The sequence below is a fragment of the Emys orbicularis genome, chromosome 3, assembly GCF_028017835.1.
Source record: "Emys orbicularis isolate rEmyOrb1 chromosome 3, rEmyOrb1.hap1, whole genome shotgun sequence".
Classification (NCBI taxonomy): Eukaryota; Metazoa; Chordata; order Testudines; family Emydidae; genus Emys; species Emys orbicularis.
Window position 1 is genome coordinate 50,198,644 of NC_088685.1, and position 25,151 is coordinate 50,223,794.

Genomic DNA, 25,151 nt, shown 5'->3' on the forward strand with positions numbered 1-25,151 from the left:
CTGATCCCACCCTCTCTATCTAGCATTTGTTCTTTGTAATGCCTTACTCCTACTTCCTTTCTGAAGACATTCACAGCTGCAGCTTATATTTCTCTGTTCCCGTGTGAACTACTCAGTGTAAAGAAGTTTCTCCTAAATACTTTTTGTGTATGGTCCTTTGTTGGCTTCAGTTCCTTTTATTTTGTGATAGCCACTTTCCCTATGCCCACCAAAATTTTATATGCCCTATTTATGAACCTTGCTAAGGACCTGGTGCAAAGTCTATTAATATCTTTCCATTCTTTTCAATGGCCTTTGATCAGACCCTAACTCTTCTTTCCTAATTTTTATATAAACTCATTTTTATTAACTCCTCCTTATAGATGTAACCCCTGGAGCTCTTTCTCATTCTTTTTCCCTCTTCTGTAGCATTTCCAATCCTTCAAGATCCTTCCCGTAATGTCATGCCAAGAATTGACAAAGGGTCCTGTGGCATGTAGACTACGCATGTAGTCTGACAAAGTGGGTATTCACCCACGAAAGCTTATGCTCCAATACGTCTGTTAGACTATAAGGTGCCGCAGGTCCCTTTGTCGCTTTTTACAGATCCAGACTAACACGGCTACCCCTCTGATACTTGATGCCAAGAATTGTGCACAATAGTCCAGGTGTAGTCTCATAAACCCTTTGTGTAGCACCACAAAAATCTTCTTTCCTGCATGGTCTATTTCCTTGTTTCTACATCCCAGGGTTCTGTTTGCTTTTCTAGTTGCCACCAGACAGTGAGTTGATTAATTTATGTTTAACCAGACTCTTTTCCTAATCAGTGTCTTTTCATTTCATATTATGGGTGAAATTCATCCCTGAGCTGGGGGTCAGCACAAGCCCCATGCATCACTTCAGTCTCACATAAGCCTTCAAAACATGTCTTACATGGTACATAGGTCCGGCACTCGCTTCCTGCATAGAGATAAATTTCACCCTAAGTGCTTCATGGGGTTTCATGATCCTCAGCACCTCAGGGTGAGTGTCACGTTTTTGTGTATATATATGACCACTGTACATATTTGATTGTGTCTTTCTCTCTCTACTCTTCATGTCACTTTTGTTCTTAGACTCTAAGATGTTCTGGTTAGGGCTGGGGTGGGCAAACTACAGCCCACGGGCCGCATCCGGCCCGCGGGATTGCCAGCCCCATTGCCAGCTCCCTGCCTGCCCTGGCCCCGCGCTGCTCCCGGAAGCGGCCAGCACCACGTCCCTGCGGCCCCTGTTGGGGGGGAGAGAGGGCTCCGTGCGTTGCACTAGCCTGCAGGCACCGCCCCCTGCAGCTCCCATTGGCCGGGAACGGGGAACCGCGGCCAATGGGAGCTTCGGGGGAGGTACCCGCAGGCAAGGGCAGCATGCTGAGCCCTCTGCCCCCCCCCCCCGAGGCCACAGGGACATGGTTGGCCGCTCCTGGAAGCCTGCCTTAGCTCCGCTGCGCGCCGCTGCCACCCCAGAGCTGCCCAAGGTAAGCAGCGCCGGGACAGAGCCTGCACCCCAAATCCCTCCTGCACCCCACACCCCCAGCACCCTGCCCTGAACCACCTGACGCACCCCGCACACCTCCTGCATCCCAATCCCCTGCCCTGAGCCCCCTCCCACACTCCGCACCCCCTCCTGCACCCCGCACCTCTCCTGCACCCCAACCCTTGCCCTGAGCCCATTCCTGCACACCGCACCCCCTCCCACACCCCGCACTCCTTCCTGCACCCCAACCCCCTGCCCCAGCCCTACATTCATGGCCCGGCATGCAATGTCCCCACCCAGATGTGGCCCTCAGGCCAAAAAGTTTGCCCACCCCGGGTTAGGGATTGTGTCTGAGTCTTCGTATGTATTTGTACAGCACCTAGCACAAAGGAGCCACGATGGTAACAGAAGTTTCCAGGTGCTAATGCAGTATAAATCTTCAATAAAATTATGATTATGTACAGATAGTTTCTCTGGATATTTCTTTAAATTTTTACCATTCAGTGTTACTTTTGTAACTGAAATTTAGCTTTGATTTTAGATATATACATTTACTAGCCATACTGTAAATCCATAATTTACTCTATAGCCCTTGTGTGACAGAAGACATCTTGAAATGAAACAAGTATAATCCCACCTTTTTATAGACAATATACTCAAGCAAATAACACACATCTTCAACCAAAAACTTAAAAACAAAAAGTCCAATTATAAAACTGTACAGGACACTGAAATATCCCAGAGCTTCATGGGAAATAATAAGTGAATTTTACAAAAGTACCAGATTACACATTCATGTAAATTTGGGGAGGTTCAAATAAAAAATAACTACAAAGGAGCTATATTTAAAAAAGTATTCACGGCTAAGTTCAATGTTAAACTAATCAATGGTCTAATTTGGGAGATATTTGATATGTCTTTCTGTTTTTACAAAAATCATAGAATAATACTTACAAAAACAAGGCCCAAATCCTGCAACAGCATCCACGTAGGTGGCTCCATATACTCATACGTAGCCCTATTTCTAATAATCCTAATTCTTTATTAATTCTGATAAAAAGTTAGCTATCTCTCTAAAGCAGGGGTAGGCAACCTATGGCATGTGTGCCAAAGGCGGCATGCGAGCTGATTTTCAGTGGCACTCTCACTGCCCGGGTCCTGGCCACCGGTCTGGGGGGCTCTGCATTTTAATTTAATTTAAAATGAAGCTTCTTAAACATTTTAAAAACCTTGTTTACAACAACTTTATATACAACAATAGTTTAGTTATATATTATAGACTTACAGAAAGAGACCTTCTAAAAACATTAAAATGTATTACTGGCACGCGAAACCTTAAATAAGAATGAATAAATGAAGACTCGGCACACCACTTTTGAAAGGTTGCTGATCCCTGCTCTAAAGTAAGAAGACAATTTTTGACCTTCAACTTCCACTAAGGCTATCTGGAGATTTACAGCAAAGATTTGTTCCACTATATTTAGAAGGCAAAGAAGACACCTTGGCGCCCTTCACAGAGGGAGTAAACAGACAGCACTTTTGCTTCATGAAAAAGGGGCTTCAACCAGGCTTGGTTGCAAATGCAGAAAAGAACTCTGGGGAGAAAGACTTCTTTAGACAAGAGAGTAACTCGTTAACAAAGTTTAGTCTCTAGAAAGCCTGTTATGATTTTGGTTTATATGTAATTGTTTGTTTCCAATATTTTTACTCATCGTTGCTTGAATCTCTATTTCTTTGATTATAAACTTAGAGCTGATCCACAGCAGGCAGAGACAAGACTGCTGCATCCTAAGGGCAGATGATGGTGAGATGCCTCACAACCCTGGGTACCCTTGAGGAGCATCATACCTGGTTCCCCCGCCGCAACATTCCTGATAGTAAACCTGAGCCAGTGCCTGGAAAAAATGCAAGTAAGCTGTTCCAGGAAAAAGCCTGGCATAGCTCGCTTTTCCCATGGAGCACAGGGGCGGAAGGGACGTGAATCACAATATGATCTCTGCCCTACTCCTGCTGCAGCACAGCTGTGTGCTGCACCCTACTCAGCCTGGATTGCAATGTCTCAGAAATCACTGCTTGGCCTCTCTGTTGGCAATGCCTAACTTTCGGCTGGCAGCCACTCTATTACTGAGTTTCCACAGACTTCCCTGAAATTGTGTATTTAGAAGGTCAATTATATATTTGGGAAAAACTTTCCTCTCCTGTGAATAATAACACAGAATGACATTATAGGATATTTATTTTAATGCTTTAAAATACAGAGTGAAAGACGTGCGGAGCTCATTGAAGTCAATGGCAAAAATCCCATTGGCTTCAGTGGGAGCAGGAATAGGTCCCACAAGTGTAACAACCCTCTTAGCTACAAAATTAGTGCCATAAACACTCCTGGGAAGGGCGTGTATACGGGTAGACACAGTATGTATGAATATAGGAGGAGCATAGCATAAAGGGAAAGCAGCTGAAAAAGGACAGTACAATAAAACTCTGCATATGTGCATTTAAAAAAATTGCTGTTCTGTTTCTTTAAACTCCTCCCTTTCAGTCCTATTTCATTCCTCTTCCACTCCTTGGGTCTTCCAATATCTTTGTGATTTTTTTGTTCTTTTCTCATACATGCTTGGGCCATGCATGTTCTCCTTACCACTCTATCCTGCCTGATTCATTTGCTCTCAAAGTCATTCAGTTCAGCTTTTTGCTGGTTATTTCCCTCTACCTTTCCAATGTTACTAAAAGAAATAGAGAGACATGCATGATTTATGCAGTTTCTTCTGACTATCTATTGGAATGGAAGTAACACTCAGAAAAATAACTCTGTCCATAGCCCCTTTAAAATTCTTTCCTGGATGAGTGACATCTAGTCAGTACAAAATTCCCCTGAATTAGATTATGTGTCTCAGGTCTTGTCTGCACTACGGGGGGAGATCGATCTAAGTTACGCAACTTCAGCTATGTAAATAACGTAGCTGAAGTCGACATACTTAGATCTACTTACCACGGGGTCCACACTATGCCATGTCGACAGGAGACGCTCTCCCGTCGACTCCCATTGTGCTTCTTGTTCAGGTGGAGTACAGGAGTCAACGGGAGAGCGATCTGCGGTCAAGTTAGTGGGTCTTCACTAGACCTGCTAAATTGACCACCAATGCATCAATCGCTATGAGTCGATCCCCTGGTAAGTGTAGACAAGCCCTCAGCTTAGGAGTCTTATGACCAAGGAAGTTATGAACAGATGTGAATGTTTGACACCACCTGACCCTTCCCACATTGCTAAATGGAGGGGAAACCTGGCTAGATGGGAGATGGTGGCCTCAGGAGGATTCTTATATGGCAAAAGAGGTCCCTGGGATGATGAAGGTTGAGAACCAATGCATTATGGGCTATATGGGCATTCTCTTGAGTATATCTGGTGGGTTCTCATAATATATTTTCAGGTAGGCTGGTTGGAATTAAGACTGCTCTGAGAAAGATGTGTCTCTTGGCTACAGAAGGAAGGGATTTCCCAAGAGAACTCATAGTTAGTCTCCACATCTGTAGTATTACCGCAAGACAAAAGCCACAGAGCCCATTTTCTGCTGGATGGCCTCTTCATGTATATTAAAATGCCCAAATAAATATTTCCATGTTTGTAAAGATGAAAACAAAATAAACTGTGCAATTACCTGTATTTATGAATGATGGCGTTAAATAATTTTCCATCTCGCCAGCAGGTAGTGAAATTTTCACAACGGATTCCAGCATAACCCTCAGTTGTCTGCTGTGTCCACAGGAGTAGCCTCTCTTTAGCAGACATATCCTCTGACTGTCCAGTAACATGGATGTCAGATATCTAAAACACAATGAATATACATATAATAAATCCATTCATTAAGGACTAAAAAAAAATTGAAATTATTACAGAAAAAACACTCTCAACCATTCATTAGCATGGATTTTTCTACCCTGCATCTTTGGGTCAGGAGAAGGGTACAAAATGTATATCACACTTTTATTTCAGTTAAAATTGTTATGTATCTTTGCTCTCTTCATTATGAAATATACAATTATTAGACTCACAATCTTCTAAACTACTAAATCATCAGCATCTGAATTTCTTTTGATAATATAATATCCTTGTTTTGAACTGTTATTAGAAATTGTTACACAAGACAAAGTATCCCAAAACAATATTAATTTTGACCTTATATAGGTAACATGAACAATATTTAATATCTCTGTTATAAACAGAGATTAAATTATAATATAGCCCTGGAGATTAGAGCCTATATCACTTCAAGAAAACAATTCAGTCAGATTGAAACCTAACAGTAAGGTTCTAAATGTAAAATTCTCTACTCTCATACGCACTTTGGATCTCTTATCCTTACTCTGAATCCAAAATGCATACATTCCACTTTTACATTGCCCACTGATATATAGTAATTAACTATTCTGTATGCGGAACATGTGTGCAATATAGAATATAAATGTGTATAATACACAGTAGTATGTCTATCAGAAAGAGTGGATCAGAGAATTTTGCCCCAAATCTGGGAGATTTGTTTTTGTATTATCTGAAAATAATTAGTTTAGGGATGGCTTTGGACATGCAGCACCAAAACCACACCAAAAAACAAAAACCCGTGCATTTTACATTTAACAAAAAAAATTGTACTACAAAAATCCTTTCATACTGAAATTTTAAAAAATTGGTTTAATTAGTCTCTAATGGAGTCTAACCCTGTGCAAAGAAAATGATCAGCGCATAAACACACAAGAAGATCATGAAAATAATTAATTACTTTTCTCTCAGGAGGAAAAGTAGCTAGAGATGCACAGAACCCAAGAGACATCTCCCCAGTCTGCATATGGAACATGTGTATAGCAAAACTGCAGGATGGATCAAAGAGGATAAAAGCCTATATATAGGATATTGTAATACAGTACCATATACTTTCTTTCTCACGTCTGAACTTTTGTCCATCTTTTCTCACTTCTGAAATTTGATTTTATGTTAATCTTGCTAATATAATAACATCTTGTTATTATTAAGAATATTCCAAGCATATGAAAAGAAACAACATATTCTGGTGGTCAGATACCATGGTTGTAGTCACCGTAAAAGAACCTAAATGCAGTGGATTTGGATGTTACACCAAATGAGCTCTATTCATTTTCACCGATGGCCTTCAGGGCATGGTTGTGGGAAAGTCCACCCTAAGAGGAGAGTAGAAGCAGAAGCCACACACAACACTATGATGGAGAGCCAAATGGCAGAATCAGCTGGGGAAGGAAGAGGGGAGGAAAAGGAAGAGGCTTAGCCACGGAGATGCACAAAGGCCTGGTCTACACTAAAAAGTTAGGTTGACCCAGCTACGTGGCTATGGGGCATGAAAAATCCACACCCTTGAGCAACATAAGCTAAGCTGACCTAACCCACAGTGTAGACAGTGCTAGGTCGATGGAAGAATAATTCCGTCAACCTAGCTGCCGCGGCTCGGGGAGGTGGAGTACCTACCCCTCCTGCTGGCATAGGTAGTATCTCCACTGAAGTGCTACAGCAGCACAGCTGCAGCGCTGTAGCTGTGCCACTGTGGTATTTCAAGTGTAGACAAGCCCTAATTCAAACACATCTATTCAAGTGCAACCCAGGGAGTTGCATTAATGGAGTCAGACTAGATGATGACATTGGTTCCTTCTAAATTCAAGGATGTGTCCTGGATAGCCTCTAGGAGGACACCTATGGAACCTCCTGCAAATTGAAATTTTCTTCTTTCAGTGGAACCACAGTGGTGGCAGAAACAAGTATGTGGCTTTCCCACAAACATTACTAAATTAACACATAACAATGGATGTATCAAGCACTTGGAGGTAGGCTGATGGGAGGGGAAGGGGCACTTAATCAGAATGTGAAATTAATGATTAAGTTAGTGAAGAGTGGCTCCCACAAAGTATTGTTTGGTTTTTTTGTTTTACACACTCTTTACTTTAAGTGCAAGATGTGAATTTACAAATATTGATTTAAACATTAAATTATAGGTTGATTTAGTGCCAGTAAAAACTTAATTTAGATATTCTCTAATCAAAGTATTCACCAAATTGCACTGTGCAGCCAGCTGGTCAGATGAATATAAAAGATCATCACAATGATACTGTTTTACTTTATGTAAGCGACAGATACAGGTACCAGTACTAGAAAGCAAACAGTACTTCTGTGCAAAGCCAGTGCTAGGCGTAAGCAGACTAAGTGAAAGGGGGGAAAGGCTTCAGCTGCTCCCGCTACCAGAGCCTTTCACTACAGTGAGGAAAGACTGGCAGTGGGAAAGGCTGAGCCTTTGCTCTGGCTGGAGGAGGCAGCAGGGACTTCCCCGCTGCCCCCACCCCTCACTTCCAAAGCCTCTCCGTAGGGAGAGTGAAGGCTCCAGCAGCAGAGAGCTGACAGTCTTTCCCCACTACCCCCCGCTGCCAGAGCCTTTTCCTGTGGAGGGGAAAGGCTCGAGCAGTGGGACACTATACCCTGCTAAAAATAGCAGTGTAGCCAGGAGGCACAGCTTGGGTCAGTAGACAATGTGTAGGGTATGTATTCTAGTACATACTCACACCCTTCAGATGTGCCTTTAGTCTACTGGCTTAATCTGTGCCTCACCATCTGTACTGCTATTTATACCCATGCTAAGGGGGCTATGCATGTATGTACACTTCATGCTGCCAAAAGAATCCTGCTGTGTAGATACACCTTTAATGGAAGGCCACAGAAAAGACAGGAAGGGAAATGCTCTATGGTATTTGTTTAAAACGCAGAATAGAAAAGATATGCTGAGTAGAGTTTCTATTTACTTCAAGATGTCATATGACAGTGTGAAATTAGAAGAGCGGTGAAAGTATAGTGCTTATATAGAGAAACATATCATATAGAAGAAAATGGAGAAGGCTACATGACAAAAGGCTAATTTAAAATACCTCTGTTCGTTTCCTTTATTTTTAAGGTGTATGGAAAAGTACTGTCTGAAATACAAGTTCCTTTTCTTTTATGCAAGCATGCTAAGTATTTTTTCAGCAGCCTCATCTTCTATTCATTTCACAACAACCAGACCACAGTATAAATCAAATCAACCATCTGCCACTTTACTGGGGAGAGTTTATTAAAGAAGTGATGTCAACTGGAAAGGCCTGATGTCTGATATTAAAAATACAGTTTTCTTTTTCCCAATACTTTAAACAATTTCTGTGTCTCTGTCCACGTGAACTTAGTTCTCTTCTATTCTTTACATGACTTCTTTAAAAAAGGAGTACGTTGACATTATAATTTTTCTCTGTCCATTTTTACATACAAACTCAGACCTTTGGCCCACTCCATGGTTAACTGAATTGCAACAGTTATGTAGATTTGGAACAGCACAGAGTGAAAATGCAGCACATTAGATTCCCCTGACCACAAGGAAGTGGTTTTCAGGGCAATCTCAGAATGTCATATTTAAATCTGTGACACATACAAATGGCATGCATAGCCATGGACACAAAACCAAAGAGAAAAAAAATCTTATTTTAAATTGAGATTGTTTGACACTCCTGCTTCCAGTGTTGTCCAGATTCTGGAAGGATGAGAAAGGCGTTTGGCGGCCTCAATCCACTTCCCAAAGGCCAGGTGTCCTCATCACAAAAATCCTTCTGGCACTAATCCCCACCCTGGTTGGCAGCCTCAGCAGAAGGAACATGACTGAATGGGCCTGGAGTGAGGGAGAATGGCCTCCCTTCAATATTGACAGAGAGAAACAACAGACTACCTCCTGGTTGGCAGAGCCAGGAAAGCCATGCCCACCCCACTGGAAGTGGAGGGGCAAGACAGGAAGTACAAAAGGTGGGCCCTGAAGCTCAGTTGGACTGGAGCTACCAAGAGAGACAGACGCTCCCTGCCTGCTGCTGGAGCGGGAACCTGAGAGGACCTCTGCTGTGCTGAGGACTTGCCAGACACCTGAGAAGCTGCTGGGACTGCCACAGGCAGTGTATCCCAGGAAGATGGAGGACGACCCTGGGATCCAGATATACCCCCAGGGGAGGGTTGTAAGTAGCCCAGGGACAGCCGACTATAGTCCAGCTGCGTTGCTGCCATGGGTGGCTGGATTCCCTGCTAACCCAGTGGCGGAACCATCTGCTGCTGTTAGGGCTGGGACCCAGTGAAGTTGGTGGGCCTGGGTCCTCCTACCCTCTGATGCCATCCCAACTCCAGGGGTGGCAGCCTCCGCACTTTAGGCCTTGAGGCTAGGGTGACCAGGTGGTCGGTTTTCAACCGGAACACCCGGTTGAAAAGGGACCCTGGCAGCTCCGGTCAGCAGTTTCGAAACCGTTTTGTTCTCTCGATGTAACAGGTTAGCGCTCTGTGGACATCCAATGAGTGAAGCCTTTGCTCCCTACCGCTCGACTGCAGGTTAGGGTAGAATATAGGGAGGAAGATGTCCTGGTTGATGTGAAATTGGGAAATAACCTTCAGCAGAAAAGCCGGGTGAGGTCTGAGCTGAACCTTGTCCTTATGGAATACAGTGTAAGAGGGCTCTGATGTGAGGGCCCTGAGCTCAGATACCCTCCTAGCTGAGGTTATCGCTACCAGAAACGCCACCTTGTAAGAGAGAGCAGGGAGCACGTCACCAAAGGCTAAAATGGTGGCCCCATAAGTCTGGATAGGACCAAATTGAGGTCACAAGCCAGGACAGGCTGTCGGACCTGTAGGTATAGCCTGTTGAGACCTTTAAGGAAACAGCTGACCAACGGGTTGGCGAAGACTGAGCGTCCCTCTGGACGGCAGAGATGGCAGCCAACTGAACTCTTACTAACGACATAGACAGTCCCTGCTGCTTGAGGTGGAGAAGGTAGTCCAGTATTAGTGGCACCGAGGACACTAATAGCGTCAGAGAAAAATGGTGCTGCGCCGACCAGATTGAAAATCTCTTCCACTTGGCAAGGTAAGTAGCTCTCATGGAGGGTTCCCTGCTGCCAAGGAGAACTTGTCTGACTTGATCAGAGCAAGAAAGCTCCACTGGGTTTAGCCATGGAGCTTCCATGCCGTGAGGTGGAGCGACTTAAGGTTGGGATGTTGGAGACAGCCATGATCCTGCGTTATTAAGTCCTGGAAGAGCAGCATGGTGACTGGAGCTTCCACGGACATTTCCAGGAGTGATGTGTACCAGTGCTGGTGGGGCCAGGCTGGAGCTATCAAATCATCAAAGCTCGTTCCCTCTGAATCTTGAGGAGCACCTTGTGAACGAGAGGGATGGGCGGGAACATGTATAGGAGACGGCCTCCCCATGGGAGGAGGAACACGCCCACGATGGAGCCTGGGCTGTGATTCAGGAAGGAGCAAAACTGCTGACACTTCCTGTGGCGTCGCGTGGCGAACAGGTCTAACTGGGGAAAGCCCCACTGATGGAAGATTGAGTTCACGATGCCTGGGCGAAGGGACCACTCGTAGCCATGGAATGACCTGATGAGATGGTCCGCAAACTCGTTCTGTACTCCAGGGAGGTACGATGCTTGCAGGTGTATCGAGTGCTCTACACAAAAGTCCCACAGCATGAGGGCTTCCTGATGTGGTTCCCCCCACATGGGCAGCCAGCGCCGGGGAGTGGCGCGCTGGAGATGGGGAGCGGCATGACATCATTGCCGGCTTGCCCCTAGATGGAATAGGCAGCCTGGCTAACACTGGTGCCTCGTCCCTTCTTGGAGAAGGTGGAGCCATCAGGCGAATAAGGTCCTGCGCTGCCTCAAACGTCTCCGGAATGGAGGGGAGTTGAATGTCCCGGCCATGATGGTTCGGAGAACAGTAGTGGGCCAGACTCGACTGGACCTCTTGCAGGGCAGGAGTTGACAAGCCTCTTCGAGCTGCCAGGCCCGAAGTAGGCTGGGTGGGTTGAGGTTCCCTGCCGCTGTCTCCTTAGGCTAAAAAGGGAAGAGCGCCCTCTCTCCTGCCTCTTTTTCTTTGGGGGCACCAGGGAATACAGATCAGCGCCTACCAAAAGTCTTATGTTCGGCGTCGTGTTGGTGCCGGGAGTCCTTAGTCTCCTTTCTAGGAGCCGACTCGTGCCCCATCGGCGCCGGCGCACTGTGCACGGAGGAGGAGGTGGGTGGCACAGGCTCCGCCAACCCAGGGTCAGATTGCAGGAAGAGGGCTGCCTGAGTCTCTGCTCGCGATCCTTAAGGGTCCTTGGCTGAAACCCTTTACAAAAAGGGGGGGAGGGATAGCTCAGTGGTTTGAGCATTGGCCTGCTAAACCTAGGGTTGTGAGTTCAATCCTTGAGGGGACCACTCAGGGATCTGGGGCAAAATCAGTACTTGGTCCTGCTAGTGAAGGCAGGGGGCTGGACTCAAATGACCTTTCAAGGTCCCTTCCAGTTCTAAGAGATAGGATATCTCCATAAATTTAAAAGCAGCACTTGTCCTTTTGGTGACTCTCGCCAAGGCACTTCAAACAAAAAGTGTGCGGGTCACTTTTTGCCATCAACTTTCCGCAGACTCCACATGGTTTCAACCCCGGCGACCGAGGCATGCCCCGGTGGTGGGGGAGAAATGGAGGGGACCCCCACAATGAAAACTTAGCCTCCTACTACTACTATTAACTTAAGACAAAAACTACTAACTATATACAAAATACCACAGGACAATGCTAAAGGCGCTTGCAGAAGCAAGAGTGAGGGAAGTTCCAGCTAGCTGTCACTGGCGATAAGAAGGAACTGAGGGTGGGGGGGTCGGCAGGGCCCTATATTGGGTGCCATGAAGATGTGATTCCAGGGGGCGCCCAGGCTGACTCTACGGACACTGCTAGGGGAAAAATCTTCTGGCTGCCACGCCTACGGCACGCGCACACCTGATTGGAATTGACATGAACAAGTACTCGAAGAACTACTCTGCTTTCAACTGTAAATGTTGTATGCACACCATGCATTTTTTATATCCCACAAAAGTGCTATTGGTATAAACTATTAGAGGAGAAGTTCTTAACATTTATAGTACTAATCCAATGACAGAGTTTTCGACAAACAGGACCGGGAAGCAAATCCTGGATTAATGCAAGCTTAAATAGATTTTAAAGGCAGCAGCAGGGTTCCTAAGAGGGGGAGACAGAGATAAAGTGCTACGGCTCATGCTATGGACATTCCTGGCCTCCCACTGACAATGGCTTCTTGGGGCACCTAGTGATGCGCTGCCCATACTGCTGCAGCTGATCCTGCCTGTAAGTTCCTCCCTCTGCATTTCACAGTAAAACACAAGCTGTATATAGGTCAAAGGGCCTGGGCTAGCTGTCACTGAAGTCAACTGCAAAACTCCCATTGGCTTCAATGGTTCAACATCAATTCCAAAAGGAGGATTACAGAACACATGGGCCCAAGAGTAGCACTGAAGGACTGGGAATACAATTTCTTTATTCTTTTTATGGAAGATTAAACAAGGAAGAAGTGAAGATGAAAATGACTTTAAATGGCAAAGTACACGGATGGTACATGTAATACGGTATCCTTTTGCCGACACGTACAGAGGAAAGTGTGAACCCTGATATAATGTGAAGTGTTTATACCCTGAAACTTGAGGATTGAAGAAGAGGAGACCAAAAAACAAGAGAGAAGACAGATATACAGAGGTCAACGGGAGATTTTCAAATTCTCCCAGAACCAGAGCATTACTCAGTGCTCAGAGAAGGCAGTGGTTTTTTTTCTGCACAGGTATTTTCAATGCGAGTTAAAGAGCAGACTGGGCATGTGATTCAGAAAGAAAAAATGAACACTTATGTGAATGACGATGACTTGTGCTTAGGCAAACATGGATATATGCACAGAAATCAAACATGGGTGTGACTTCGAGAGTGACCCCAAGGTTACCAGCTGGCACTCAGGAGTTTCCACAAATGATCTCTGTTGAGCAATGTCAGGTTATTAGTAAGCTGGAGAGCTCATGTCAACGAGTTTAATCAATGAACTCTGCACTCTGTGCTTTACACCTGATTCTGGAGGAAAAATACTGGCACTTTTTCATCACGTAAACTGTAATACTGTAAAAGTAGATAACAGGAGTTGGCGTGATAACAAAATACCTTTCAAATGTTTTCACTATCTCAGAGCTATTTGCAATGGTGTATGACCTATGCAATAAAAGCATTACTGCTATCCCAGAACTATTTGTTCTGTCAGATGCATTGGTTGCTATTGTAAACACTAAATTTTATTTAATAGCAACACATACTGTAAATAAAAGTATTACAGGTATATATTACCTCTGTCCTGATATCCTCTCTGTCCTGAAAAATAATAATAATTATTTATTTGTATTGCAAATTAGATCAGGGTCTCATTGTACTAGGCACTGTACAAACTAGAGCTCTGCATATAACCAAATTTTCTGGTTTGGTAGCTGAACTGAAAAACTGAAGAAGAAAATCATTTCAGGTCAACGTGAAATCAGGTGTGGGGGGGAGAGGTTACTTTTTCAGCTACCTGAAAATCTCAAAAAAATTGTTTCCGGTCAAATTAAATTGGCCAAATGAAATGACTTGTTTTGAATTCTAGCTTACTCTATACTAGATGCATACATGTCTATAGTGCCATACAGCTATACATGACGAAAAAGAACTGAATGAATAAAAAACTATGTGAAGTTTTGGGCCAAGAAGAATTTATCTTTTATGGTGATAAATAAATTCTACAGAGATATCAGCTTGTATACTGTCATGGATCCCATGCTGAACTTTCCAAATGTGAGAAAAAAAAGTTTTGAGGTTTCTTTTTAAAAGTAACTTGGATCTGGTGAGAAATGTCATCATTATACCTGTAAACTTTTTCTACTGTGGCATATTGTTCGGATAGCATGTCACACAATATGAATGTATTATTGCCTTGTGCTAGATATTTTTTATATCAGATACAGCCCAACATATGATATTTGCGTACAGATTCATGACTGAAATAAAATTAATCAAAATTATTTATATAACAATACTTCCATAACAAAGTGCTCTATAAATATTAATGTTCCAGTTCAGTAAGTATTATCCCCCATTTTTCAGGTGGTTAAACTGCGGCACAAAGAGGATATGTGACTTGACCAAGTCACCTAGGAAGTCTGTGGCAGAGCTGAAAATGGAACCCAAATCCATCATTCTTAATCTTGTGCTTTAACTACAAGACCGATGTTGTTCCATATACATATGTCGGAAAAGGCAGATTAGTGTCCTAGAGGTCAGGATCCAAACTAAAGGTTCTAATCCTGTAGAGGGTAAGATGCTGGATCTCGGCTGCAGCGCAAGGGAGCTTAATATGATCAGCAAGTGGCTTAAGTCCCTCTGCATCAGAGCAAAGAGCCACATTATCCCGGACACCAGGAATGCGCTTTAATTAGGCCACAAACTTTATTAAGTAACACATCTGGGAGCTATCTGGCAATAACTTGTCCAATGCAATTGATCCTTCCTTTATAATCCACACCACCAAGGCTGCCATCAGTCCCCTACACAATTAACCTCATCCCAACACCCTTGCTGAGACCCCTGCCCTCCCTTATCTGAGGGTTAATGGGGTAGGGAGGAAGGGCCTGTCTCTTTGCCGTATCAGTTATTACAAGTCCCAACCCTATTCCCTACCTCCTTTAGGAAATGCCGTCTCCTAACCCACTTCCAAATCTAGTTTATCACGGAACCGGAAACCCTATCAAATGATTATCTGCACTTGGCAAGTTACAACAAAAATGTATTTTACAACCTTCCAGGTCCTTGGGCTGCTGAGAAGAAGGTGGAACCCCATACTGCCTAGGCCAAACTGGAAGGGAGATAAAATTCCTTCCTTGCCTAACATAATGCTCACAGCAAGGCTCAAAAGACCCAGTACTACTCTAATACCGAGAGGGAAGAGGGGAGTTATTCTCCCAGTGCAGAATGGCCCTCAGGGCTTGGGGAAGGGTTTATAACCCTCCTGTGAAGTGTGCAGATGTCAATATGTTTTAGTACACCCTTGTGTCCCACCAATCAGCCTAGAGTCCCCCTTCTCTACTCCTCAAGACCACAAGGGGGCTGAATGCCCAAAAGGAGGATGCGATACTCCTTAAAGGGGCCAAGGGTTTTCTTTCTCCTGCTGGCATAAACAACACACACACACACGCATTGCAGTCTGTAGCCTGTCATTGAGACCCACTAGATACTATGAAGAATGAGTTCAGATGGGAGTTGCACACTAAGATCATAGTATGCAGGTAAAATCTGCTAGAGGTGATAGTATAGGGCTGGTGGATTTGCGCAATGAACAATTCTTGTGTTGCATACTGAAATATATTTAATTTCTGATTCTAATCTGCTTGTCTAATTTCCACTAATAGACTATTTTATATTAACATCTGTGTTAAAGACACCTGTCCCCTTGTCCAAGTACCTCCTTAGTGATAAGGGGTAATCAGAGGGAAATGGGAGTGGCTTTAGAATGCAAGTTGGAAGAAGGTTGTGCCCCTGTCTGGACCTGCTTTCAGGTAAAAGCCAGGTGTGGTTACAAATTGTTTTGCAAAAGAGTCCCCCCAGACATCTGAACATAAACAATCTTCTTCACCAACCCATCTGCTCTGTTGAGATCATATATTAGGCCTGCTCTGCACACAGATTTTGTACTGGTATAAAACTACATAGGTGAGTGGTGTGATTTTTTTACCAAAATAACTATAGGGGCACAACCCCTAGTGTTGATGCATTTATACCCATGTAACAATGCTTTAAACTAATACAGTTTCTTCCCCATCCTTACAGGAGTAAGTTATACCACCATAAGTAAACTTATACCAATATAACTGAGATCACACCAGGGAGCTTTTACCACATTAACTATAACAGTATAGTTAAAGCAGTACATCTTGATGTGTTGACAAAGACTGAATCCCATATCGTTGCTAAATAGATAATGGCATTTTGTTAAAATCTTGAGTAATGTAGTGGCACTCTTTACAAAGGTAAGTTACACAAACTATAGGCTCATATTTAGTTCTTTGTGGAAAGAGATCCAAGGATATTCCTGTTTTCCCCATTCACTAACAGCCCCCACCCACACACACACACCTTCAAAGTCCCTATTCACTCCCTCTCACAAATGGGAATCAGACTCATTCTGCAGTCCATGAACACTTCCAGTTATATCAGCTAGACAAACCCCTCAAACCTTCAGCAGCAATGAGCTAACTGTGACCCTGCACTCAGATCCTTGACTGCCAATTGGCCCATACCGGTACGTTTCAACTTGTTGAATAAGGGTGGGGCAGAAGGTCACGTGGTTCAAGCACAGAGACCAGAAATCTGGAGCCCTAGATTCTAAATTCAGCTTTGCCTCAGACTCCTTTTGACTAAACTGTACCTCAGTTTCCCCATCTGTAAAATGAGTATAATAATATTTTCTTATCTCCGAGGGGTATTGTAAAGTTTATTTCATGTTTGTAAAGCATCTTGAGAATCTCAGATTAAAGTGCAATGTTAATACAATCTGCACTCGCCTTTTCTATTTAACGCAATATATAAGAGGCTTTCAATAGACAGTAAATGAAATCAATTATAAATTCTCCATTCCATCTGCTACAATCCTTGATGTAACACATAAGCATACTGCTTCCCAAGAACTGAAAAGAAAATTTACTATGGATATTAAAAGCTACTTCATTCCTCTCTCAAAAATCAAAATTGGGAAACATCTGAAATTAGGCTACAGACAGAAAACTAGTACAAAACTAGAATAATATTATTTAAGTGAATGGATAAAAGATCAAGTACTGTGTACTGTACTATGATTGTATGCAGGGTGACAGTGTGTAATAACAGGGCTACATAGAGAGGACAGGAAGATTTCTTAGCAACTAAATAAAGACATTGTTGAAGTATTTTCTACTGAGCTAACTTTTTAATGTTCTAATGCTAGAAGGTATTTACCTTGCTCCTGTCTGGTGGAATGCTATAAAATGCCACTTCCTTTAGCATTTGAGGAAAGCCAGCATCAGAAGAATGAGATCTTTTTTGTTCAAACTGTGGATTAATGTTGGTTTCAGACAGAAACTGGTGCAACTTTTCAAAGTTTTTCCTTTCAGGGACATCTCCATTAACTCTGAAAGAAACGTCATTTAACCCAATTTCTTCACACTGTTTACTGTGGTTAACAGAGTTCAAGCTAGCTGCTTTTGCAAAATGAGAATCACCAACTTTCTTCTGGAATATTAGTTCGCTTGTGTTGTCATCATGCAAATATTTCCTCTTTTGTGCACAGCCTTTTTGTAAACTCCTCTTGTCTTGTTCATTTAACCATGTGTCTGTTTCATCAGACTTTGTGAATCTCTGGTTTTCAACAGAAGAACTGTCCCCATTGAAAGAATCACTCCTTGCTTCACTCGGCAAAGCTTTTTCTTTAACAAGATCAATTGAAACGTCTGTACTCACAGGCAGAACATTACTGTCCACTGGCATCCTCCGCGTAAAGGAATCGCCCAGTGCCATCCCCCAGGAAAGAATCTCTGTGTCTTTTGAAATCCGTGTTTCATTCTGGATTTTTTCTTCATTGTTTTTAATCTGTTCTGACTCTATTCCCTCCTCAGTTGATTTCTTTCTCGTTTTCCTTCTGAAATATTTTCTTCCAGGGGAATGTTTAGCAGGACTCAAGGGAGCTTTGGCAGGATCTAAAGATTGCTCTTCCTTTTCAGCCCTTACACATCCACAGACATTCCCCATTTGGCTCACAGTAAATTATAGCCACACACTCATTTATTTCAGTATATTTACGTACACTTAAATCCTTCTCAGGAAATCCGGAACTCCAGTTTGCATCCTAATTTCTTCCAGACTTCACTTCCATCCTCCTCAGTAAGTAGCCATTTTGCTTATGAGAAATGAACACGCAATAAATGTCATGGCATTTTGCCCAGGCAGGCCCTGTGTCTGATTAGACACTGTGGCTTATTTCTGGACACCAATCCTCTTAAACAAACATCATTGCCTCAGCATTAAACTCCAATGCTGATGGCCTTCCACAGAGATGACACAGCACTTATGGGCAATGGAAAAGTCTCATCTACATTTTAACTTCCTGTTTCATTTGGTAAATTCAAATAAGATAAACTTGAAAAATGTGCAGCAACCTTTGAAACTATTAGCCAGAACTGCAAATCCAAAACAAACAGCAAAGCAAATACCAGGAGGGATTTAATTAGCAAACTGTATTGCAAACTTAAAACCTTGAATATACTTCTACCTCTTACTCAATGGTACATGTAGTAAGATTAATGAACAGAGGGTGCATTGTGGTGCAGATTTTTATTTGTGGGGCTTTTTTCAAGCAGTTGGTAGGAAATTATCGACAGTTCAGATATAAATAGTCCTAAATTTCATTATTGCAATGATGATTGGAAAGTTGATTGGAAAGTTCTTTTATTGGGTGCAATATTTAAGCAAGGTACTGAAGTTCTCACACGAATAGTTTTAACTTTTATTACAACATGTCATACAGCTTGCTCAGGTCAGCCACATTATGCACAAGGTATTGGACTTTAGCAGAGGCTTTAAAATAGCAGATAGCTAAATGAGAAACGAAAGTTGAAAGAGTCAATCTGCCTAGAAAAATATCAGTTAAATTGTTGCAAAACAGAGGTTAACTTGAGCAAAGTATAATCTTATAATCTCCTTTGGGTTTTCAGTTGAAAAAAATATATTTTCTCTTCCCCTCCCCCTACTCTGTGAGTGTATAGCTGTGAGAATAGCTCTGATAAAATAGCCACTAAATGTACAGCTATATAACAAATCTAAGCAGAAATGTAAAGTATTATAATGGAAACAGGTTTAAGACTTGTCAAGTTCTTATGTTCTGAGAACATCTCTGTTTTCAGGGCTTGGACCAGTGACCCTGTCAATGTTTACAAAAACAGGTTTCTGTCTGGATGCCTACAAACTCTGAATACCAGTTAAGTCACTGAAACTGAATGCATATGCAACTCTCAAGAAGTACTCCCGCTACCAGGACCACGTAAGCCCACCCAGTCAGCTTCCCACACCCCTAGCAAGTGTCCTTTACTGTGCATGCTTTCCTGACTCTACACTAAAACCTCCTCTATGCTGCTTCCATCTCTCCTACTGCTATCTCATTGTTCCACTGTGAAAATCAGGTCTCCCACACTGTATGACGTTTTAATAAAAGTTAAAACTATTTGTGTGAGAACTTCAGTACCTTGCTTAAATATATCACGCAATAAAAGAACTTTCCAATCAACTTTCAGAATAACATCCTAAAATGGAAACGTATCAACAGGCTAAACTGTGTTTGCTTCTTATAGTGAGACAAAGGTGCATAAAAACACTTAAAAAACAATGTTAGCAGTTTCAGCTGAGTGACTCCTTTTACTTCAACAGGAATTGCATTGCTAAAACCCAAGAAATGTTTCAAAATGTATCCCTAATAACCACAGTTGCCAACTTTCACGCCGTAAATGAACACCCCAACTTTCACAATAAGCCAAAAATCAAGCTAAAAACAAAGGCCAAAACAACCCAATCCCAAACAAAACAAGGCGAAAACAAAAGCTGAAACAACCCAATCCCTAAGGACTCCAACACTCTATGTGACTAGGTCCCCCTGGCGTGCAGTCTGGGACTGTGGTGGGCATGCTGTGCACCCCTGACTCTCTCCCCTGTTGCCCCTGCTTGCCCCCTCCTTGACCTTGCTTGCAGGGAGCCGATCAAAGAAAAGAAGCAACAAGCTACAAGCCAAACAAGCAACAAGCTACAAGCCAAAAACTAGCCAACAAGCAACTCGCAAGCCAATTAAGCCAAAAACAGCCACATTTCTGCATTTTTTTGCAGGTTTGGCATGTCTGCTAATAATCCTAAGCACTTTACATTATTTTATATTTTACTGAAGACAGCCTATGAAATATTAAAAAGATGCTACTAATTTTCAAAGAATTACACAAGGATATAGTAGCTGCCCCACTCCTGACAAATCTTAACAAGCAGTGCCTGGATTAAAAACTAAAAGCAATGCTTAGAAAATTTACCCCCTAACCATGGTGGAATAGAATGTTGTCATGGGATAATGCTTACCAGCTGCTAGGTAAGAGGACATTTATCAAAAATAAATGTAGATGCAGTGCCAAGACATTTCTTTTCAAAGTGGGAGATATTTATACTGTGACAACATCCTATTCCATTGACTTTATTTGTATTAGCATTGATATTATACATCAAATGTCTGGGGGGAATTAGTCTGGTGTATATGAATGCAGCCATTCGTATGGTTCCTGTTCATATGGCCAGTTGCTCCACTTACTGGTATTAAAAACTGTATTCTAATTAGCTTACAAAGTAGACATAGAGCCTAATTCTGCATCCCCTCTTCAACAGCCAGGGCCGGCTCCAGGCACCAGCTGACCAAGCAAGTGCTTGGGGCGGCACCTTGGGGCAGGGTAGCGCTCGATTTTTTATTTATGTATTTATTTTATGGATTTGGCGGCGCGGCGCTCGGAGGTGGGGCGGGGGCTTCGGGCGCCGTGGTGCTTGGAGGGATGGCGGGGGCTTCGGGCGGCGCGGTGCTCGGAGGGGAGCGGGGGCTTCGGGCGGTGCTTGGAGGGGCAGGGCTTCGGGCGGCGTGGTGCTCGGGGGGGCGGGGGCTGGCGCGGTGCGGCGCTTGGAGGGGGGCAGGGGCTTCGGGCGGCGCAGCGCTTGGAGGGGGCGGGGCTTCGGGCGGCGCAGCGCTTGGAGGGGGCGGGGCTTCGGGTTGCGTGGTGCTGGGGGGCGGGGATTTCGGCGGCGCTCACGGGGGGGGGGTACGGCAGGGCGGCGCTCTTCTTTTTTGCCTGGGGCGGCAAAAAAGTTAGAGCCGGCCCTGTCAACAGCACTTCCATGAGGGGAGTTTGCACAACTGTGAAATGAAATTCAATTTTTTTTTTAAATAAAAGTATTGTCCTTGTAAAAAGGATTCTATACTTATATGAATAAACTGCAGTATCACTGCTCGCAAATGTAGCCCTCCATCTTTTCCTTTCTCAGGAAAGAAGATTCAAGATTCAGCAATGTGATTGGCTGGCATATATTTCATTTAGCACAATTAGAAATAAAACCTGGTTCATCCACCGATACGTAATCGGTTCTAATGCAAAACGGTATGACTCCAAACAAAACACCAACACCATCTTGGGACAGAGTGCTGGAAGCTGGCAGGTGAGCCAGCACTCTGGCGACTTAGGCACCAATCATCTTCCCTGAAGAAGGCTGACAGGGGATGTGCAAGCTAATTGGCTGATCAGGCTGGGAGGCTGGATGAGTCAATTAATCCAGCAGCTGAGGGGTATAAGGAGTCCTACTCCTGGAGGAATTCTGCACCACTACATAATGCAGGATTTTGCAGAAATTAATGGTTTTTGAGCATAATTTCCTTTCCCCCCCACCTCACAGAAATGAGCTGCAGTGCTGCTGGCCACCACTAGGGGCCAGTGGACCCAGCAGAGCCCAGCTTGCACACAGAAGACACTGCTGGGGGGAAGGAGAGGGAGCTAGAGGGCTCCTGGCAGCTGCAGTGCCCAGCACGCCCTGAGGGAAGGAGATGGCGCACAGGAAACTCCATGCAAGCCTGGGACCAAGCATCAGGCTGTTTCTCCCTCTGGATCCCTGGGCTATAGGGTGTTGGGGGTACACGTATCTGGGCAAGGGGGGCCCCGCAGATGGGCTCAGGGGGGAGAGGGTGTGGGTATCTGGGCTGGGGAGGCCCTGAAACTGGGCTCTGGGAGGAGCGGGTGCAGGTATCTGGGCTGGGTGGGTGGGGTCTGTAGCTGGGCTCTTGGGGGGGGGAGGGTTGTGGGTGTCTTGCCCCCCGGCTGGGCTGAGAGGAGGGGGGCAAGGAGGGGGGCAGAGAAACAGGAACTGGGTTGTCATAGGGGTTTCTTTAACTCTCTACTCCTAGGGGAATTTTTGTGTGTCTGTATTGTTACAGACATACTTGCTGACAGGTATTTTGAAATAAATTACCAAAATAATTGAAAATGGCGTGATTGTGTAGTGTTATTTTGACAAATAAAAACTGCAGAATTTTAAAATATTGTATATTATGTATTTTTAAAAATCTGTTGAATAAGCACTGTGATGCCATCTTCTTATAAACTGAAAGCCTTCTCCTGCATTGCTTGGGCACCCAAAATGCCAGTCAGCTTCAATTGGCATTTTTGATGTCTAGAGAATGTAGAATCAGATCTATGTTGAGATAGTAGGATAGTGGAGAAAAAAAGTACATAATGGCTTTTGCTGGCATCACAAGCCCTCCTCCCACCCCTCCACCCGGTGGGCATACTGGTCAAGTCTTCCAAAAGTGACCCGTGATTTTGTGTGACTCCGTTTTTAGGCATCCAATTTAATTTTCATCTAATTTTCAGAAGGTGGGTATTCAGCATTTTCTGAAAATCAGACCCCTTTAAAGTGGAAATCCAAAAATTAAGGCAGCCACAATCAATGGTCTCTTTTGAAAATGTTGGCCATTGTGGTTTTTTGTTTTAATTATAAAAATGGGCCTTATTCTGTTTTTACTCTGTCCTACTCAGGGGGAGTCCCTTTGACCTCAAGAATTAAGAATTGGCCCTATATGGCACGCACATTTCCTAATACCGGGCTATCCTCTTGTACTCCCTAAGAACAGATCAAGGTTTGGGGGGGGGGGAGAATATGGACAACTGGCTAAGAAATTCAGTGTTTCTGACTACTGTCAAGTGCTACTGAATATTCAGGGTACATAGTGGTTTAATGTGGCTGCTTTGCTCATTAATGTACTAATTATGTATAACAGTCTACTGTTCTCTAATGTTAATGACAATAGCTGTATTGCAAAGACAATTGAAGTGATTATTATTAATACCTGCTGAATGTATTAAAGTATCTTCCTAGAGATAGACAAGAAACCTGTGTGTTTAACACTCATTTTATAACGAGCTAACAATGCTTGCTAGCTATTTTTGAGTGTGAGACAAGGCCATCACCTCTCCATTTACAATACTTTCTATTATTCTTTTTTCTACATAAACTAAAAAAGAGTAACAGTAAGAGCACTCTCTTACATAGGTTTTCTATTCTCAAAAAACCAGTGAAACAGTCAAGGTCAAAGAGAATTTACAACCAGCCATTACCAGTAATAAGAGCTTTCATAACTATGCATTCATGTATCAGAGGGGTAGCCGTGTTAGTCTGAATCTGTAAAAAGCAACAGAGGGTCCTGTGGCACCTTTAAGACTAACAGATCCTGTCTTAACACACGACTAATGAAAGTGTAAGAGAGAAAATGACAAAGACTGAAACAACAGAAAACAAGGTTAACTAATGATTGCTTGCTGAGACTTGTGTCACTGAAGTTAACAGAGAGTGTGCAGTTAAATTGGAGATTCAGAAATGGGAAACTGAGGCTTCCCTCTAAACCAGACAGCTAAGACTTAGAAATATGATTATCCTAAAGCATGACAGGAAGCTACCACTGAACTCCAAGTGAAAACCTGGGGAATAAACCTGGACCCTGATGACACCAGTCACAAGACCTAGACAGAAGCCAACCTGGACCATGATGACAAGCTGACCACACCTGAAGTGAAGCTGAACACCATTACCAAGTATGAAGACCCAGATACCCAACTGGCCACCTGTGGCTGTATGTTAGATAAAAACAAAGCAAAAGGCCAAATTCAAACCCACCGGAGTTAAGGATGAATTTCCCCAAAGAGTATTAAAGAGAGACTACAGACAGAGTTTATCTGAAACACAAGCACACATCAACAGGTGAAAACTATACCTAGATGACAAAAGGATTAGATAAAATCTTTAAACTATTAACATTGAACTTGACTATAACCTGATTTGTGTCTGTGAGCGAGGCTTGTGTGCAAACAAGAGGTTAAGATTGAGATTTCAAACGGCCATGGAAGGTTATTGCTTAACTCATGGCATTCATCTGTTTACTGGTGTATAAACATAGCCTCCTTTTACTATAATCAAGACTATCCTTATGTGATTGCCTAACTTGTATTCTTTTATTGACTTTGAATTGCTGTGTTACTGCTTATGGTCAGGAGCGGTGCCAGGGTTTTTGATGCCCTAGGCGGCAGCGCCTCTCCTCTGAGCATTCGGCGGCGGGGGTCCTTCCGCTCCGTGTCTTCGGGGCACTTCGGCGGCAGGTCCCGGAGCGAGTGAAGGACCCGCCGCCAAATTTCCGCTGAAGACCCAGAGCAGAAGGACCCCCCGCCACCGAATTTCCACAGAGAGTGGCAAAATTCCGCCCCCCAAATCCTGCCGCTCTAGGCGACCGCCTAGGGTTGCCTAGTGGAAGCGCCGGCCCTGCTTATGGTGACATCACCAGCAGAAAGCCATGTGGGTCATTAGTTTGCAGCACTGTGTTCACCCAGTTTTTATACACAGAGTTACAGTGTTGATTTATTCTTTATAATTCCTTGCCATGTAGTTAGCAGGAATAAAGCAGACTCAGGCTGCCCTCTAAACTGACTCCAGAGTCTACCGTCTTTAAATAACATGAGCAAAACTGGGTTTTAATGAGTTAAGATAGACTTTTAAATTGTTTCTTTATGGTCTCTTTTTGCCTCTACAGCACAGCAGATGAAGTGGAGAATCAGCACCACTGGGGCTTGTCGCAGTTAACTAAAAGTGTTGGTCCTCAGTACAACAGCAACCT

At 43.6% G+C, this 25,151-nt stretch overlaps 1 protein-coding gene across 1 annotated transcript in view; it reads right to left on the reverse strand.

Moving 5' to 3' along the window:
* The window catches only part of DST (dystonin), a 434,612-nt gene that overhangs the window by 220,600 nt on the left and 188,861 nt on the right, over positions 1–25,151 (reverse strand). Inside the window, 1 exon segment of the mRNA XM_065400686.1 lies at positions 5,145–5,311. Coding sequence (XP_065256758.1) covers positions 5,145–5,311 — 167 coding nt within the window.